The 19,158-nt window shown below is 37.1% G+C and overlaps 1 protein-coding gene across 1 annotated transcript in view; it reads left to right on the plus strand.

Moving 5' to 3' along the window:
* plekhg4 (pleckstrin homology domain containing, family G (with RhoGef domain) member 4) overlaps window positions 1–12,010 on the plus strand; it is a 236,290-nt gene extending 224,280 nt beyond the window's left edge. The window contains exons 24-25 of the mRNA XM_073069869.1: window positions 5,950–6,024; window positions 10,330–12,010. Of these exons, the coding sequence (XP_072925970.1) occupies window positions 5,950–5,994 (45 nt within the window). The 3' untranslated portion in view covers window positions 5,995–6,024; window positions 10,330–12,010. The remainder of the gene's footprint in view (window positions 1–5,949; window positions 6,025–10,329) is intronic.
* Window positions 12,011–19,158: the final 7,148 nt, after the last annotated feature.

Raw genomic sequence — 19,158 nt, forward strand, 5'->3', positions numbered from 1 at the left:
TTCAGCCACAATTCAGTGATGGCCACAACATCATACCTGGCAATTTGTAATAATGCGACAAGATCATCCACCTTATTTCTTATACTCTGTGCATTGAGATACAATACTTTGAGTACCATATTTGCTACCCTTTTTGATTTTGCATCCCTAATGTACTGATACTCACCCTGTTGGCTGTGACTATGTTCCATCACCTGCCTGCCCTTTCTGACAGTCTGACTGCATGCTATCTTTACTTTTTTTACTATCCTGAGTCCCATCACTCCGGTTCCCACCCCTGCCAAATTAGTTTAAACCCTTTCCAACAGCCCAACAGCTCTAACAAACCTGCCCGCGAGAATATTGTTCCCCCTCGGGTTCAGGTGTAACCCATCACTTTTGAACAAGTCATACCTCCCCCAGAAGAGATCCCAATGATCCAAGAACCTAAAGCCCTGACCCTTGCACCAGCTGCATCTCAGCTTTCTATCTAGCTCTCAAAAATCTCTTTTCAGGACCTCTTTACTTTTCCTTCCTATGTTATTGGTGCCGATATGTGCCAAGACATCTGGCTGCTCTCCCTCCCTCTCCAAAATGTTGTGGATGCGATCTGAGATGTTTCTGACCCTGGCACCTAGGACGTAACATACCATCTGAGTGTCCCATTCACGTCCACAGAATCTGCTGTCTGTTCCCCCGACTATTGAGTCCCCGATTACTACTGCTCCCTTCTTCTCTCTCTTTCGCTTCTACACCATAGACCCATGCTCAGTGCCTGTAACCCGGTCGCCGTGGCATTCCCCTGGGAGGTCATCCCCCACAAAAGTGTCCAAAGTGGTATAATGGCCATAGGTGTGCTCTTATCTAACTGCCTATTTACATTCCCATTCCTTCTGACAGTCACACAGCTACTCGCCTCCTGCAACTTTGGGGTGACTACTTCCCTGTAACTCTGATTAGTTATCTCCTCACTCACCCATACAAGCTGAAGGTCATCCAGCTGCTGCTCCAGATCCCAAACGCGGTCTTCAAAGAGCTGCACCTGGATGCATCCAGGTCTCCCAGGACTCCAACATCCGGCATGAAGAATACACAACTGCCATTTACTACACCAGGTACAGTAAGAGAAAAACAAAAAGAAAACCTTAACAGAAGCTTACTCAGAGCCAATGCCTCTTCCAAGCTGAAACTTCCTTTGAGCCAAAGCCTGACACTTCTACTCTTGCCATTGTCCTACTCCTGACAGTGGCTGCTTTGCTTGTCCCTCCTGTGCTTTCATTTAGTTTGCAGTACTCTGCTCCTGCTGTTGATAGGGCCTCTGCAATGGCCAAATGCCTGCGAAGTTCTCTTTTTAAACAAGCGTCACCAACCTGCAAGAAACCTCTTCGCAGTTCTCTGCTCCCACCACTGATACGGCCTCTGCAAATAGTTCTGTTGTTGGCAAATTTATAGATAGCATTTGAGCTATGCCTAGCCACACAGTCATGGGTGTAGAGAGTGAGATAAGCATACATCCTTGAGGTTTGCCACTGCTAGCTGTCAGCGAGCTGGAGATGTTTTTTCCAATCTGCACCGACTGTGGTCTTCTGGTAAGGACATTGAGGATCCAGTTGCAGAGGAAGGTACAGAGGCCTAGGTTTTGGAGCTTTTTCTATCATACCTGGAGGAATGATTGTGTTAAATGCTGAGCTGTAACAAATAAACAGCAGCCTAACATAAGAATTAGTATTGTCTAGGTAATCTAATGCCACATGAAGAGCCAATGAGATTGCATCTGCTGTAGACCAATTGTGGCAATAGGCAAATTGTAGTGGGTCCAGATCCTTGATGATGTAGGAGTTAATTCTAGGCATAACCAACTTCTCAAAGCACTTATCACCGTAGATGTGAATGCTGTTGGGCTACTGAACAATGGTCATTAAGGTAGCTCACCCTGCTGTTCTTGGGCACTGCTTTGATTGTTACTCTTTTGAAGCAGGTGGGAACTTCCAACTCTTAACATGCCTTTGAACACACTGCTAATTGATTGGCAAAGTTTTTCAGAACCCTACCAGGTACCCCATCGGGGCCTAGCGAGGGTTCACCTTGAAAGACTGTCTAACATCGGCCTCTGAGACAGACATCACAGGATCACAAGATGCTGCAGGGATCCTCATAGCTGTAGTTTTGTTTTCCCTTTCAAGCATGCAGTTGAATTCAGCGTACATCAAATATGGTCATTTTAAACAGTGAAGAAGGCTTGAAGTACCTGATGGCTTGGTTCTGCTCTTATTTTGTTCTTTTGTAGCTCATGCATATTGAAGGCTTAGGGTTTTAGTTGAAGTCATTGCTGTTTTTCCAGAGGGAGTTAACAAGTTATCATTAGTAAATTTAAATAATTTAGAGGTCATCTTCCCAAAGATTATGCATGTCTTATCAATACAGTTTCTCATTCTTGTAACGTTACTCTCCTAGCCTGTACCACACTGCAGAGTAAATAAAAATTTAGAACATAAAATAGTGCAGTGGAAGAACAGGCCTTTCGGCCCACAATGTTGTGCCAAACCAGCTAAAAAGTAAATCAAAAGCCCTCAAAAGTTAATCCCTCCGACCTACACAATGTCCATATCCCTTCTTCTTTCTCACAGTCATGTGCCTATCTGAACTTCTGTTAAAAGCCTCTAATGTGTTTGCCTCTACCACCATACTAGGCAGAACATTCCAGGTATCCACCATTCTCCGAGTAAAAAACTTACCCCTCACATCCCCTTTGAACCCACCCTCTTTCACCTTCAGTTAGACATTTCTAACCTGGGAAAAAGATACTCCTTGTCTACTCTTATCTATGCCTCGCATCATATTATAAACTTTTATCAGATCTCACCTCAGCCTTTGTGCTTCAAAGAAAACAACCAAAGTTTTTCCAGCCACATGTGATAGCACATGACCTCTAAACCAGGCAGCATCCTGGTAGACCTCTTCTGCACCCACTTCAAAGCCACAGTGTTCTTCCTATAGTGGGGGCAACCGGAACTGTACGCAATACTTCAGATATGGCCTAATCAGAATTTCATAAAGTTGCAACATAACCTCTTGACTTTTGAACTTAATGCCTTGACTAACAAAAGCAAACATTCCTTAAGTCTTCTTAACACACCTTATCGACCTGTGTAGCCACTTTCATGGAGCAATGAACTCGGATCCCAGATCATTCTGCTCAGCAACACTGTTAAGGATCTTTGGTCAGCAAGACCAAAGACTGATTGTGGACTTCAGAAAGGGTAAGATGAGGGATCACAAGCCAATCCACATAGAGAGATCAGAAGTGGAGAGAATGAGTAGTTTCAAGTTCCTGGGTGTCACTATCTCTGAGGACCTAACCTGGTCGCAACATATTGATGCAGCTATAAAGAAGACAAGACAGTGGCTATATTTCATTCGAACTTTGAGGAGATTTGACTTGTCAACTAAAATACTTGAAAACTACAGATGTACTGTGGAGAGCATTCTGGCTGGCACTACTTATTTTTAACTTAACTATTTGGTATTTAACTATTATATACTTACTGTAATTCAGATTTTGTTCTCTATTTATTTATATTTCATTGTACTGCTGCCATAAGGTTAACAAATTTCACGACATATGCTGGTGATATTAAACCAGATTCTGATTCTTAACGGTGTACTGTCTCTTTGCATTTACCCTACCAAGGTGCATCACCCCACATTTATCTGGGTTAAACTCCATCTGTTATTTCTCTGCCTGTATCTGCAGCTGATCTACAGTATATTGCACTGTATTCTTTGCTAGTCTTCTACACTATCCACAACTCCTCCAATTTTCATATCATCTGCAAACTTACTAACCCACAAATATACACTTTTGATCAGGTCATTTATATATATCACAAACAGCAGAGGTCCTTGCAGAACACCACTCATTAAGACCTCCAGCTTGAATAAGTTCCTTCAACCACTACCCTGTCTTCTATCCCCAAGCCAGTTCTGAATCCAAAGAGCCAATTTGCTGCAAACCTCATGCATCTTCTGGATTAGCCTCCCATGAGGGACATTGTCACATATCATACTAACATGCATGTCAACAACCTTCACTGCCCTACCTTGATCAATCTCTCTCGTCACCTTGTCAACAAACTCAAGTTGGTAAAGACACAACCTGCCTCGCACAAAGGCATGCTGACTCTCTTTAATTAGGCTATAAGTTTCCAAATGAAACCTATCCCTAAGAATTTTCTCCAGCAATTTCCCTACAACTGAGTGAGACTCACCAAGCAATCTTGTCTCTTGCCTTCGTCAGTAACCTGGGGTAAATCCCATTAAGCCCTGATATCGTATCCACCTTAATGCTCATTAGGACACCCAAAACTTCCTCCTCATTGACCTCTATGCTCCCTAACATATTTATACGCTTAGCAGTGATCTCCTGGACCTCCATGTCCTTTTCCTTGATAAGTACTGAAGCAAAGTACTCATAAGTATCTCACTCACATTCTCCGCATCCAAGTAAATGTTCCCTTCTTTATGCTTGAATAGTCCTACCCTCTCCCTAGCTATCCTCTTGCTTTTGATGTATTTATAGTATGCCTTAGGATTCACCGTAATCCTACTTGCCAAATCCTATTCATGGCCCTTCCTGGCTTTTCTAATTCCTTTCTGTAGTTCTTTCCTGGCTTCATTATAATCCTCATGAGCTCCATTTGATCCTAATTTCTGAAGCTTTATATACTTTTCCTTTTTCTTCTTAACTAAATCATCATCTGTTTGGACCTTTTACCCATTTCTGCCCATGTTATTGGTGTCAATATGCATCACGACCTCTGGCTGTTCCACACTCCCCCCCCCCCCTTTGTGAATATTCTGCAGCCACTCTGATACATCCTACACCCTAACACCTGGGAAGTAACACACCATCCTCTTGTCTCTTTAGCAGCCATGGATTCTCCTGTCTGTCCTCCTAACTATTGAGTCCTCTATCACTACCGTACTGCCTGACTTTACCCTTTCCTGCTCATCCTTACAGCCAGCCACAGTTCCACTAGCCTGGTTGCTGCTGCTGTGCCCTGATGGGCTCATCTCCCCATCTTCCCCACACCCCCTTCAACCAGCAGTATCCAAAGAGGTATACTTACTGCTGAGGGGAATGGCCACAGAGGAACCCTGCACTGACTTCTTAATCCCCTCTTTCTCCTGTTGGTCACCCTGGTGGTCCGAAGCCTATACTCTGGGTGTGACTTCCTCTTCAAAAGTCTCATCTATAATGTCTTCAGCCTTCTGGATGATCCTGAGTACAAACAACTCCAGCGCCAACTCCTTGACCCAGTTAGTCAGGAGTTGAAGTTGAGTGCACTTCACAGATGAAGTCATCAGGGAAACTATCAGGTAGCGGTATCCTGAACTCTCACTTCGTACTTAAAAAAAAAACTGCTTGTTTCTTCTTACCTGTATCTCCACCTGTTCATGCCGAAGCTTTCCCACTGCATCACTGGCACACTCTGACAATGGACACTTACTGCACAGCTGAAAGAGCTCACTTTCTATGAACTCACTTTCGAGGACTCTTCATTTCATGTTCTTGATATTTATTGTTTATTTGTTGTTACTATTATTATTATTTCTTTTTGTATTTGCAGAGTTTGTTGTCTTTTCCACACTGTTTGTCCGTCCTGTTTGTATGGTCTTTCATGGATTCTTTTAGGGTTATTGAATTTATTGAGTATGTCCACAGAAAAATGAAAATGGGTTGTATGTGGTGACATATATGTACTTCAATAATAAAGTTACTTTGAACTTTGAATTATTCTGCATGTTTATGGAGAAAGCCTGATATTTGTCAAGTAATATAGTTCTTCTCTATAAATGTTTCCTGTGCCATACAGTGTCTTTGTAAATCCAATGATGAGTATAAAGTTCATTCATATTCTCTTTAGTGTGGATCATTAACTGCTTTCTTTAAACTTTTCTTCTGCTCAGCCGCAATCAACTCAAATTGCTATTAGTCCATCCACAGTGGTCTAAGAGTTGTGCACCACATCCTGCCTTGTAAAAGTAAGTCCAGCATTGTTTTCTTTTATTATTTTTAACTATCTCATATATGTACCCATGCAAAAACTCTTTCAACAGCTTTGTACAGTGTACATAGTATAGTTGCATTGTTGATTTAGAGGCGGGAGCGTGCAATACACCATTGCAGCTGGGAATTTAAATTCAAGTACTTAAATGGGGGGAAAAATCAGCACAAAGACTATGAAACTAATTGGATTATTGTTTCAAAGAAAACCTAATTCACTCAGGTATTTCAGGGTAGGAAATCTGCTATCATTACCCAGTTTGACCAATATGTGTCTCCAGATCCACCTATGAGGTTGATTCTTAATTTCTTCCTCAGTTCAAGGGAATTGGGTTTGGACAAACAGTAGATGATATTCATATCCTGTGGAAAAATATTAAATTCCTTATTTCTTAATGAAAATAAAGAATATGTGTTTAAACGTTTTATGGTCAAAAATGTTTCCTCTCATCTCAATTCCAAATGACTGACATCATTCCAGAGCCCTGTGCCACCTCTAGGTTTTTCAGCCATTAGAAACCCCAACAAGCTCTCAAATAATCTTACTAATAGAAAGTTTCCTGTAAGTCAAAGAGTAAAGATAAATGGGATGAAATTTGATTACAATTAATTTTATTGTTTAAATTGTGCGTTTTTGTGTGGGAAAATTTGATTCAAAGAATCATTGCTCAGATTCAATAAATGTTCAGTGATACTGGTTTGCAAACAGGAAATTGGTTAGCTGTGCTGTTACTGCTAAATTTACATCGATCTTTCTTCTTGTGTTCACTGCTCATGTTACTCCCGTGGCTACGCTTGTTAAACATTGTGCAGACTTGCACACTACTGATGCTAGTGAGAAAATGTTCGGCATATTGTCCAAAATAATCAAAGGAAATCTCAGCTATTTTCTTCATTTGTTTTTGTTCTTTAGAGTTATCCCAAGTAAACAGTTGGTCCTGTTAACTGATGGCCAATTAACTGGAACTTGTTGTATTAGTAAAAAGGGTTTTTTGCACTATAATGCAAGGCTGTGTTATTGATCACTTCAGGAGAAATCATACCACTGGAAAATGGACTCGGCATATCTGTTGCAATTCATTCTTAGACAATCATCTAATTATGCCATTAATTCTTACCACACGTTCCCTTCCTTGTCAAGATAAATAGGATCTTTTGGGTGCAACTGTTAGTCATACATAGTAGTTCAAAGTACATTTATTATCAAAGGATGTATACTTTATGCAATCTTGAGATTTGTCCCCTTGTAGGCAGGCACAAAACAAAGAAACCAAATAGAACCTATTGAAACAAAAGAAGACTGTCAAACACCCAGTGTGCAAAATGTGCAAAAAAAATCATACAAACAATAAAAGTTAGCAAGTAACATTCAGAACTGAAGTTCGTGGAAGTGAGTTAATTGCAGGTCACAGCCTCAATTTAGTACAGAGTTGAGTAAACCTTGTGGAACAGCAAGCTGAACACCAGTCCGATGCTTGCCTCTAGCCCCCAAACCCTGACCTTTTCAAATCTAGTCTGGAGCATAAATCGTCCAAACCTCAGGACATTCCTCACTCTTGGACCGGGCTCCACCTCGACTCTACCTTGCCTCGCTTCTACCACATTGAATTGCCTCCAGGTCCACTCCAGTAATGGCCAAACATTGGCTCATTCCCCACTCTCTGACCCAGACCCTACCACCTTGATTCAGCCTGAACACACTTCACCATAACTGGCCTGCTAACTAAAAATGCAATATGCAACTTTACAGTATTGGAGTGTATTTAAAGGAATACTTTGCTGATACAAGAAAACTAACAGAACGGCTTCAGGTCTCGCAGGTTTTTCAAACACTTTCCAGATGTCAGAGGATATTTAATATAACGGTGTGCATTCTACTGGCATGATTATTCAATGGTGATACATCAGTGGTGATACTGGTGGGATCATTGCAGGGCATCTGCAAAAAATTACTCTTCCAATCCTCAGCATATCTGAACCTTTCTGAAGAAATGTATATTCATTTTTCCCCATCATTGAGACAGGTAGATGCTGGCCAATCTCTCTCTTGACGTGGAGTTAGAAATCTGGGTAGGTTTGTGGTCAGAGCTAGGGTGTGGATTGTTTCTATATTTTCTGCTCCTATTAAACTCACAGGAGAGATTAACCAGACTAGGTCTTTATTCTTTGGAACAATGAAAAATGAAGGGTGACTTTAGAGAAATATTTAGAATTAGGATAGGCACAGATAAGACAGACAGCAAGTCTTTTCCTCAAAACTAGGGGCATAACATTGTGGATGAGGTGAAAGAATTAAAAAAGGACCCAAGGGGCAACTTCTTCATGCAAAGGGTGGTGATTATTTGGTACAAGCTGCCAGAAGTGGTTAAGGCAGATGACAGTACCTTTTAAGAAGCACTTGAATAGGTACATGGCGGGATGGGTCTTAGAATGACATTGGTCACACATAGGAAATTAGGACTGGTTGTTGTATTGCTCTTTGACTCTCAAAAGTTCCAATAAAGTCCTGAAGTCACTGGAGTTATACTGTATGTCTTCAGGGTTGATGCCCTTCATGGATGTATGCAAAGTGTATGAATAATAGAAAACCAGGATCCCTGTGGTGCCAAAGTAACATTTCTGGGTATAAACCACTACAACTTAGTTTTCAATATACAAGAGATTCTGTAGATGCTGGAAATTCAGAGCGACACATGCCAAATTCTGGAGGAACTCAGCAGATCAAGCAGCACCTATGGAGGGAAATAAAAATTGAATGTTTCGGGCTTAGAGTTCTTTCAACATTTTCTTCGCGTTGTTATAGTTTTCAATGTACTTTTGTCAATGTCAAGAGTTTGTTTATAAGAGATCCAATCTGAATTACTGTTAAATGGACGGTTGCAGCACAATGTGTACAGGCTGAATCGAGGTGCAGGGAATGAACTAATGTTTGGCCATTGCTAGTGTGGACTTCGAGGTGATTCGATGCAGCTGAATCGAGGCAAGGCAAGTGGTGGTGAGGCAGTGCTGAGACAGCGTGGCCCAAACCTGAGATCAAGGAGATCTCCAAGATTTGAATCAAGCAATGGGACCCAGACCCAAGGTCTAATTAATTTAAGCACTGGCCCAAATTGGAATGGTCGGGTACAGGCCAAATTGATCCAGGCTCAACGGTGTATGAATGTGGCAAGCAGGACCTGGTTCGAGAGCGAGGAACGACCTAAGGTTTGCACGATTTAGGCAGCAGGCCAAATTGAAGAGGTCAGGGACGGGCTGGTTCAACTTGCTACTCCATGACATTTACTCATGCCTGCACCGAAATGACCTGCAACTAATAGACTCCTGAATCGGCTGCAGTGATGTCTGGCTTTGTGACTATGGACTCACTTTCATGAACTTCAGTTGTTGTATCCTACTTTTGTATCTGCACATTTTGTTTTTTTTTTTGATTTTTTTCCCTGCACATTAAGTGTTGATGGTCTTATTTTAATGGGTTCTATTAGATTTCTTTATTTTGTGGCTGCCTGTAAGGAGATGAATCTCAAAGTTGTATACATACTTTTATAATAAATGTACTTTGACTTTAAATGCAGTACAATTGTTTTATTTGTTATAATTTGTTTTAATTGCAGTATAACAGTTTAAATGCAATATATATTTAGCACGCCAGAAAAGGTACTGTAAGTTCCAAGAAGTAGATTTACTTAAACTTAAATATTTTAATTTTAAGTAAAACTTCACTAAAGATTCACTTTACTTAAAGTGAGAAAAGTTAATGTGTCACTGACAAAGGCTAAATATTCTTTAGCAACTAATCTATTCAGCCATATTTCCAGTGAGAAACAGAAATAGACAAAGGATTGGAATCTGATTTATTTCTAAGAAATTGTTTTGTCTATACTGGTTTGGTCTGTATTATCATACCAGTGTTACAAACCAATGTTAACAGCTGGATGTCATGATTACACCTGAAATTATGACGTGCTTGGAATTAATCCAACACTAAACTAATTACATTTCTAAAAAGGGGTTTTGTTATATTTTCAGTCTTTGCCTAGTATCCAGTGAGCAATTTCCCACTTGACAAACAACTCTGTAATTGATTATAAATTGGTGTTTTCACTGGGTTTATAGAGAGACATGTACAAGAAAAAGGGTTAACACATTTAGCAAATGTATGTACAGTTCTACTTTTCTAATGTGGTATTTACTGGAAATGTTGACTGTGAGCACTGGATTTCTCCCATATTGTTTTGGCAGTTTATAAATCTGATGCATTGTTTTAACACATGCTTATCTGTTAGATTTCATGCAGGTCTATTACTGGAAGGGAAAGCTAATCCCTTCAACAACTGGATTCAGAAATGGAGCATGATCTGGTACCCCTAAGGTTCAAATGTAAATTGTATGAAATGACTGCAACTCAGCCACCTGAATTTAAGTTTTGCTTTTCTGGATGTTTGCAAATTTGATGAACAATGTACGTTTGTAATATTATGTAAATTATACAAGTAGACAATGTGTAAACTTTTTTGATCTGTTCGATAAAAGTTTATATATACAGATAATTTACTTGGTACTGTTAGCCATTTCTAAGTGTTTTGCATAAACTGATTTTAGTAGGATATTAAAACCCTATTTGTTGAATAATGGTTGCTTTTTACACAGGCAACAATTTATATAGGTAGCCAATTGACCAACATTAATAATAAAAGTGAAGTTTTTTTTAAAATAGAAGCTACATAATTGTTTCTGTTGCATCTGTAAATATTGCAGTTAGCCCATATGTTGTTTTTGTTTTTGAGTGGGAGAGGAATAAAAACTTGCTTCTCAACAGGGAAATCGCTAAAGTGCCATTAGTTATTACTTAAATATGATTGAAAATAATATTGAGTTAATTTACTGGTAAGAATGTACATGTTGTTATCTAGTAAAATGAAAATATACTTTTACAGTTGTTTATTAAGCATTGAAAATACCTGTGAAGTGGTTTTGATTTAATTTTTTTATTCATGTCACAGTAAGCAATAGTATATGCACGTTTTGACAATATTTTTCAAAAGCAGGTTTGGTCAATATAAATAAATAAAAATAACATTGCAAAATAAGATGTTCATTCAGGCTTCTTAAGTTTTAATTATATGTATAACTTTTCCTAATATGGAGTTGCATACAGTTCATCGCCAATATGGTGCCATTAACCTCAAAGATCTAATTATCTATGGAACCATGGATTCTCTCAATTCCAACAATGATTTTTTTTAATATAAGTTAACAGTTCAAGACAATCCCAGCCATTTAGTAGTCATCATGTCATCAATCTGTATACAGAATACTCCAAAACTAAACCAGAAAGTTAAACGCACATTTTATTACTGAGACATGTCCGGGCAATTAAAATAGAAAATGAAATAAAAGAGAATGGATCAGTAAACCAAATTAAATAATTGAGAAGAATACAGAACTTTGGATTATTAACAAAATAGCCAAGTAATATAGAATGGCATTTGATCTTATATATTAGTTTTAGACTATTTACAATCAGAATGATGTGTAAATACCTAACTCAATCACTGAAGGTGGATCTTAAATTGTTAGCAAGTTTTAACTGTGTGTACTAAATGTGGCAGTTTAACTGAAAAATCTTGAAGTTGTATACATAAAATTAATGGTGTGTTCGATTTGTTGTTTGTTTGTAAATGAAGGATCAATAATGAAACTTGGTTAAACAGACTTGACAAGCTTGAGCATTAATTTCCTGTGGTACATGACTACCTTCGCAGATGGTGGTCATAACTTGGAATATGCTAGTGAGATCATTTACATCATTAAATATAAGCAATTGCCCAATTTCAACTCTCTTCCTTTCCCTGGTGCTCAACTTTTCTTCCTTTGTAAAACACCACAGGAAGAAATGTCAGATTTTTGGCCCTTAAGTGTGAAGTTGTAGAAGTCTGATGTAGGAACAAGATAGGGGAACTTTTATTGAAGGACAAAATTACTTCACACTTTCTAGACATGTATGTTTGCAGTGGCAGGGTGAGCTCTTGGTTTGTGTAGTATACATTTACCATATTAACCAGCCTTTGAAGTTATAACATAGATAAAACTGTTTACAGTAAAGCAATTAAAACAAAAAAAATGCTGAGTGAATTTCAAATAACAAACTTACAAATGAACTGTTAACAAGCTTTCAGATAGACAGTATAAGTTAAATATCTGAAAAATAAATCTCAATATTGCTTTACTAATCTGTTGTCCAATTCTAACCATGTTTAGAATAACAATCATTTTCTTATAAAGAAAAGGTTTTACTCATTAAAAACAGAAATATGGTGAGATCAGATTTAAGTTTCATTTGACTTGAACAAGATATAAATTAAGCTGGTAAATAAAACTAAGCATATTTTGTAACCTTCTGGAAACTGATATTTCTACATGCTCTCCCTTCATTCCACAAGATGGGCTAGAATATCACTGGTACTTAAGATCTCCATGTACTGAAGCCATTTCCTAAGCAAACATCTATCACCAAAAGGACTAATCACATTTTTTAAATAGTTTTAAAATATTGACAGAAAATCACTGCATACAAATACAACAAATGTAATAAATTCATTTCTGTTGCCATTTTCCCCAGATTAGTTCCCTAAAACAGGAAATGAGACTGATTTATAATATCCTTTCTTCAACAATAGTTCCATGCAGTGACTATATTTTCGAGCAAATGGCAAAGTTAACTAGAAAACACAAGGAAAGTTCATTTAATTTTTAAGAACAAACTGGAAGACTAATTAGTTTTTATTCCTTTTCAACGTATAATTTTGGTTTCACAGCAAGAAAAGTTTGCATTAATCCTTATAAACATTACTATAACCATTCCTTTTGCAAAATATGATTAAAACGCATGCATGGCCATAAAATACTCACACCATTATACCTTCTGACAATTAATAGTTAACATTAACAGCTCTCTTTGTAGTTCAATTATATAAAATTCATAAACGTTTATCGTCAATTCCCTTAGCAAAATTCCTTTCCATTTGCATTTCCTTCATATTTCATAAAACCTGCCTGGAAACTGTAATTCCTGATCCTCGTCTAATCTAAGACTTAACTATTAACTAACATTACTTTCAATCTGGCAAAAAATAATTATGTGTTATCATGTATTAACATTAGGAAATCTTTGTGCACAGATTTCCTTTTTTTTTTAGTCCAAAAGGTTATCTGTACAAACTCAACCTGCTTTTAGAATCACTGAGAAAACTTCAAGATTGGTAAGCACTGATAATATTGACAAATACGTTGAAAATATTCTAGTTCTAAAATTTATTTACTATAACTAGAAAAATTATGAATTTCAGTTTGAAATTAGATTCACTAAGCATTTATTTCTATTAAGTAGTGGTGGAAGGGTTAGATTGATCTTGGAGTAGGTTAAAAGTTCAGTATTGTATGCTTGAAGAGCCTGTATTGTGCTGTACTGTTCTATTAAAAATACTTTGTTTTAAGTTATAGTCTGTTCCAAACAATTTTGAGAGTTACTGAGGAAAGATATGTACTGAAGTAAGATTTTGAGGGTATAGAGAATTCAGTAGCACAGACCTTGCAATGCTGTTGTATACTTGCAAACAATCAGAGACAAATTAGGAAAGGTAAATAGAAATAAACTTATGGACATGCACACCTAAACAAGAAAGGACAACTTGGAATACGGTAATTGTAATGACAAGTTTCTATCACAGATGAATGACCACTGTTACTACCATTGATAGTACTGCACAAAGCCACCTTATTTCAGTCAGTTGGCTGGACAATATGATCCACCTTTATATCTATCATGATATGTGTCAAAAACACCAATCAAGTTTAAGAGCTCAAAATATGTTAATTCTTTACAGTGCTGTTGTTTGCAAGGGGATTCAAGACTTGTACTGCAGTTAGGTCATGATAATGATGAACTAATAGCTCAAGGGAGAAATTAGGATTCCAAACCAAACTAAAATGTTCTTTTAATAGTTAGATACCCATTACTTACATTTAGCCATTTAACCAATTTGTCATGTGACTGTTTATGGTTCTTGAAGGCCTTTAGGTTTAGCAGTTTTGACACAAATGTTTCCGGTGTTATTTGCTCTGTCTTAAAATTAATTAAAAAAATAAGTATTATATAGATGTATATTAAATGAAAATCATGTTTCTGTTGATTTGGCAAAACAATATTTGTAAGTCTTACAAAGTTACTGAGATGGAATAAATAGTTGCCAATCAATACATGTTGGAGATACATAATATATAGAAACCTGGAACAGAAAGTACAGAAAATCCTTTTTCAAATGACAACAGATTCAGGCTCAGCATTCTGATTTATTGCAGGAGAGAATAGATTTCACTTTTTTTTTGTTTAAAAATCACATTTGTGACAAATTAAGTGTCTCCTAAACTAAAGCCTAATGTGGTGTAAGCAGTCAATTTGCACACTGGAGGCTCCCATAAATAGATAATTTCACTTCTCAAGGATTAAATTTTTGTAATTTGTATATTAAGAATGCCATTTAACTGACTTCTGTCTTTGTATTGCAGTTTAGGTGCATTCATTTTTAAAAAAGCATATATAATAGGATCTCGTTATGTTTTTATCTAGTAGTGAGTTTTGAATACAATTCATTTCTTTCCTTCCAGATTTATTAAAAAAATTGTTTTTTATTCTAGGTCATTCATCTATATTTAACCTATGATTAGAAGCAGGATTCTATATGTGGCTTATCATGTCTGTGTAATGGCTGTCCATTTCTTACCTTATATTCTTTTCCCCCATAAGTTTGGAAATGTTTACTTTCTGTGTATACATTTAATTCCCTCACTAATGAATCTACAACTAACACCTTTACAGATAGTTGAGATTATCACAGCCTTTGTGTAAAAAAAATTCTTACCTCTCATATGTGGTCAACATTTTTTTAATGTGTCCATGTGTCCTCTGCTGATGGTCCCAATGGAAATAGTTCTCCCTCCCCATTTACTTCATCAAACCTTCTCCACTACCCCAATGGCATAATGTAGTGTAATAAGTAAATGTAATTAATTAACCCATTGGATAATGGACTGATGAGCTTTAAATTTAAAAATAATGTACAAAAACTTATACAACCAATGGTGACGGTCTTTTCATATTGCTGTGAAGATACTAATATACCATACCCAAAGAAAGTTTGTTAAGTGCTGTATTTCCCACGATGTTTGTTGAGGATCTTTCAATGTGTAAGAGTCCAGAATGATTCCAGTCAAAAAGTGATTACATTCCCTGGCATAAAATATTTCTTCATATGATAAATTAAAGATGAGAGATGCTAAACCTACAAAAATGTTAAAAAGAGTGTTACTACATTTTAAATTATTATCAATACAAACATACAGTCAAGCTCTGATAATGTAAAATACAATTATTTAGAAATCCCAATAGTTTGGCATCTGGATCACTGGGCAATGCTTTCCATGTTTCCCTTCCAATTCACCAAAGCCCAGGTTTTCACATTTCCTTAAAGCTCACAGGGAAAATTATAATTAATGACATTCCATTGTCCAGAAATACTGTTAATTTGACACTGCCAAAGTCCTGAATGTGATAGATTATTGGAGTTTTGCAGCCTGTAGAATATTAGACATTAAAACAATCAAGGGATATGGGGTTGGTCTAGGCAAGTAGTGCTGAGGTAAAAAGTCATTTTTGAACTTTTAAATGGTGAAGCAGACAGCAAAGTACTACTGTGTTCTATTTCTTGTGTTATATTGGAATTGCACATTCCAATTAGCAAATAATTTATCCATTCTGATGATGCAATTGGAAATGCAGCATCAGTTCCTCATCCCGCTACACTTTCTCATCCTAACCATTCTCAAAAAATCAAAATGTCCCCCAGCAGAGAAAGGGCATCTGAAAGGCATCACAGAAGGCATTATTAGTTGGGGCAAATGTCACAGCAAAGCTTAGACAGGAGAGACTTAAGGCCTCATCTACTGAAGCTATATTGTTGGAACTGAGGAATAAATAAAGGGATGATTACATTTATGGGACTTTATTATAAATCATCCAAAGGCAGAATTTAGAAGAATAAATTTATAGAGAGATAGTAGACAGTGCAAGAAAAATAAGGTTTTGACATTGGGGGGTTTTACCTTTCCACATATTGACTAGGTCTTCCATATTATGAATAGGATAAAATTTGTCAGCTATGTTCAGGAAAGTTTCCTTAATATATAGAGATCCCAACTAGAGAAAGTACAATATTGGATCTTCTATTAGGGAACAAGATAGGGGAGGTGACAGAAGTGTATGTATAGGGGAACACTTTGGATCTAGTGATCATAATTCCATTATTTTCAAGATAATTATGGAGAAGGATAGGAACATTCCTCAAATTGAGATTCTGGATTTGTGAAAGGCCAATTTTGATGGCATCAGAAAGGATCTAGCAAGTGCAGATTGGGATAAGTTGGTTTATGGCAAATGGCTTAATGTCAACAGTGAATGTGTGAAAGGCTGTCAAAACTTACAGCAGGGTCTCAGCCAACTGAAAACATGGGCAGATGGAATTTAATGCATTCAAGGGTAAGGTGTTGCACTTTGGGAGATCAAACCAAGGTAGGTCATAGTAGGTCATACACAGTGAACAACAGGATGCCAAGGGATCTGGGATACTGATCCATAATTCCTTGAAAGTGGCATCACAGGTAGAGTCGTAAAGAGAGCTTTCAATATATTGGCCTTCAGGCTAGGGTTAAATCGGGTTCCTGGGTGGCACAGTTTGAAGGGCCAAAAGAGCCTATTCGGTACTGTATCTCTAAATAAATAAAAATAGATTAATCAAAGTATAGAGTACAGAATTTGGGATGTTACGATTAAGTTATATAAGACATTGGTGAGGGCCAATTTGGAGTATTGTGTACAGTTCTGTCACCAAACTACAGGGAAGATGTCAATAACATTGAAAGAGTACACAGAAAATTTACAAGCATATTGCCGGGACTTGAGAGCCAAATTATAAGGAAAGGTCGAATGTTCTTCTTATTCTTTGGAGCACAGGGGAATGTGAGAAGATTTGATAGGGGAAAGGCAAAATATTTAAGAAGAACTGCATTCAGATGTTGGTGTGAGTGTGGAAAGAGCCATCAGCAGAAGTGGTGGATGTGATTTTAATTTCAACATTTAAGAAAAGCTTGGATAGTTGCATCAATAGGAAAGATGTGGAAGGCAGGTGTGGTCCAGCTGTGGGTCGATTGGAGTAGGCAAAGTAACAGTTTGCCATGAATTAAAAGGCTCTATTTTTGTGCTTTAGTACTCTATGATCCTTGTGATGGTCAAATTAAAGCTATTTAGTTATGGCTTTCAGGTGTTCAAATACAGTCAGTTTATGGCATAGATTAATCTGGGATCCAGGAAGAAATAGTGCTTTCACAAACTTTACAAGACAAAAATAGAGTTTTTTTATAACTACTTCATAAAATAAAATATCCAGAAATTAATTCAGGTGAATAAGGTTAAGGTTTTATCATGGAATAAATGAAAAAGTACCTGTGATTTCACTCTTTTCTGAGTGACCGAAATGTGCATCAGCTGTGAAGAAACAGGGAAACTAGTAAATTGTGCAAAGATGAACTCCCAATTTAATGTAGCATGCCCTTACTTTAAAACAGTATAATTGTGAATGTAAATAAATTAGATAATACAGTAAGATGGTGAAGCAATATCATTAGGTATAATATATATCTACATCAACAGATGTAGCAGAGATATTTAAAATATTCCTTTATACAAGAGCATGTCCTGTTAAGTATTTTTTCCTAGAAAATTTGTTTAAAGAGCACAGAAAGAGCTAGATGGCATATTATTTAGCTCTTTGATCCTATTTAATTATATTTTTCAAATCTTTCCCAGAAGCATTACAGTATTTTCCTCTTCAAACTATTAATCCATTTCTCTTCTGTATGTTTATTGACTTCATCAGTGCCACACTTTAAAGGAAGTGCATTAGATTGTTGCCTGGTATGACCTATGCTGCCATTCAATAAAATAGCTGATTCTCTGCTTCAGATCACCTTTACTCATTCAAACTACAAATCCCTTGTTATTCTGAGTGTTTAAAACAATGCATGTCATCTCTGGAGTGAACACGAGGAAATCTGCAGATGCTGGAAATTCAAACAACAACACACACAAAATGCTGGTAGAACACAGCAGGCCAGGCAGCATCTATGGGGAGAAGCGCTGTCGACGTTTCGGGCCGAGACCCTTCGTCAGGACGAAGCTTCTCCCTATAGATGCTGCCTGGCCTGCTGTGTTCTACCAGCATTTTGAGTGTGTTGTTGCATGTCATCTCTAGTTAGTTTGCCAGTTTTCTTAAAACCTTGTCCTTTTATTACTGGTGCTTCCTCTGTTGGAAAGTTTTTAATTAACTTTCTCTTATCAAAACCTCAGATATGAACACATCTTAAAGACCCACCTCTATTTTTAATCAAAACCAAATACTTTAATACAGTAAAACAAGATTTTAAGAGCTAGACAATTAGCTTTATCATGCTAATACAAAGTCAGGATTGCTAAAGGATCCAACAGTTTAATTCACCAGACCAAAAATGGCAACTTTACCATAAATGATTTATACTAAATGAGAGCTCTTTGTACCTATGTCCGTGGAATACTTCATATATAACACACTATCTGTATAAAACTTGGAGTAGCCATCATTTCCCAGGAGGAGAGGATGGTGGACTTTTATTATGAATCCAGTGTTGAGTGGCCAACCATCTAAATAATTACAGTCCATTGATTTATCAACTTGTTTACCTGTGACAAACACATCAAAATTTATTACAAATTGATATGTCTATATTTCACATTTACTTCTATTATAACAAGTTACAATAGCCTTCCAAAGATACATCTGACTTCATGAACTTAAATACCCAACAGTTGCAATGATTTGCAACATACTGACACATTCAGAATTATCCCAAGGACCTGTAAATGCTATTTATTCTTTAATTTCTAAACTCACCATGTTATGTATTTAACATTTCAGTAATATTGTAAAAGTATTGTTTGATTAAGCATTCTTGTTGTTTACAAAATG

The sequence above is a fragment of the Hemitrygon akajei genome, chromosome 17, assembly GCF_048418815.1.
Source record: "Hemitrygon akajei chromosome 17, sHemAka1.3, whole genome shotgun sequence".
Lineage (NCBI taxonomy): Eukaryota > Metazoa > Chordata > Chondrichthyes > Myliobatiformes > Dasyatidae > Hemitrygon > Hemitrygon akajei.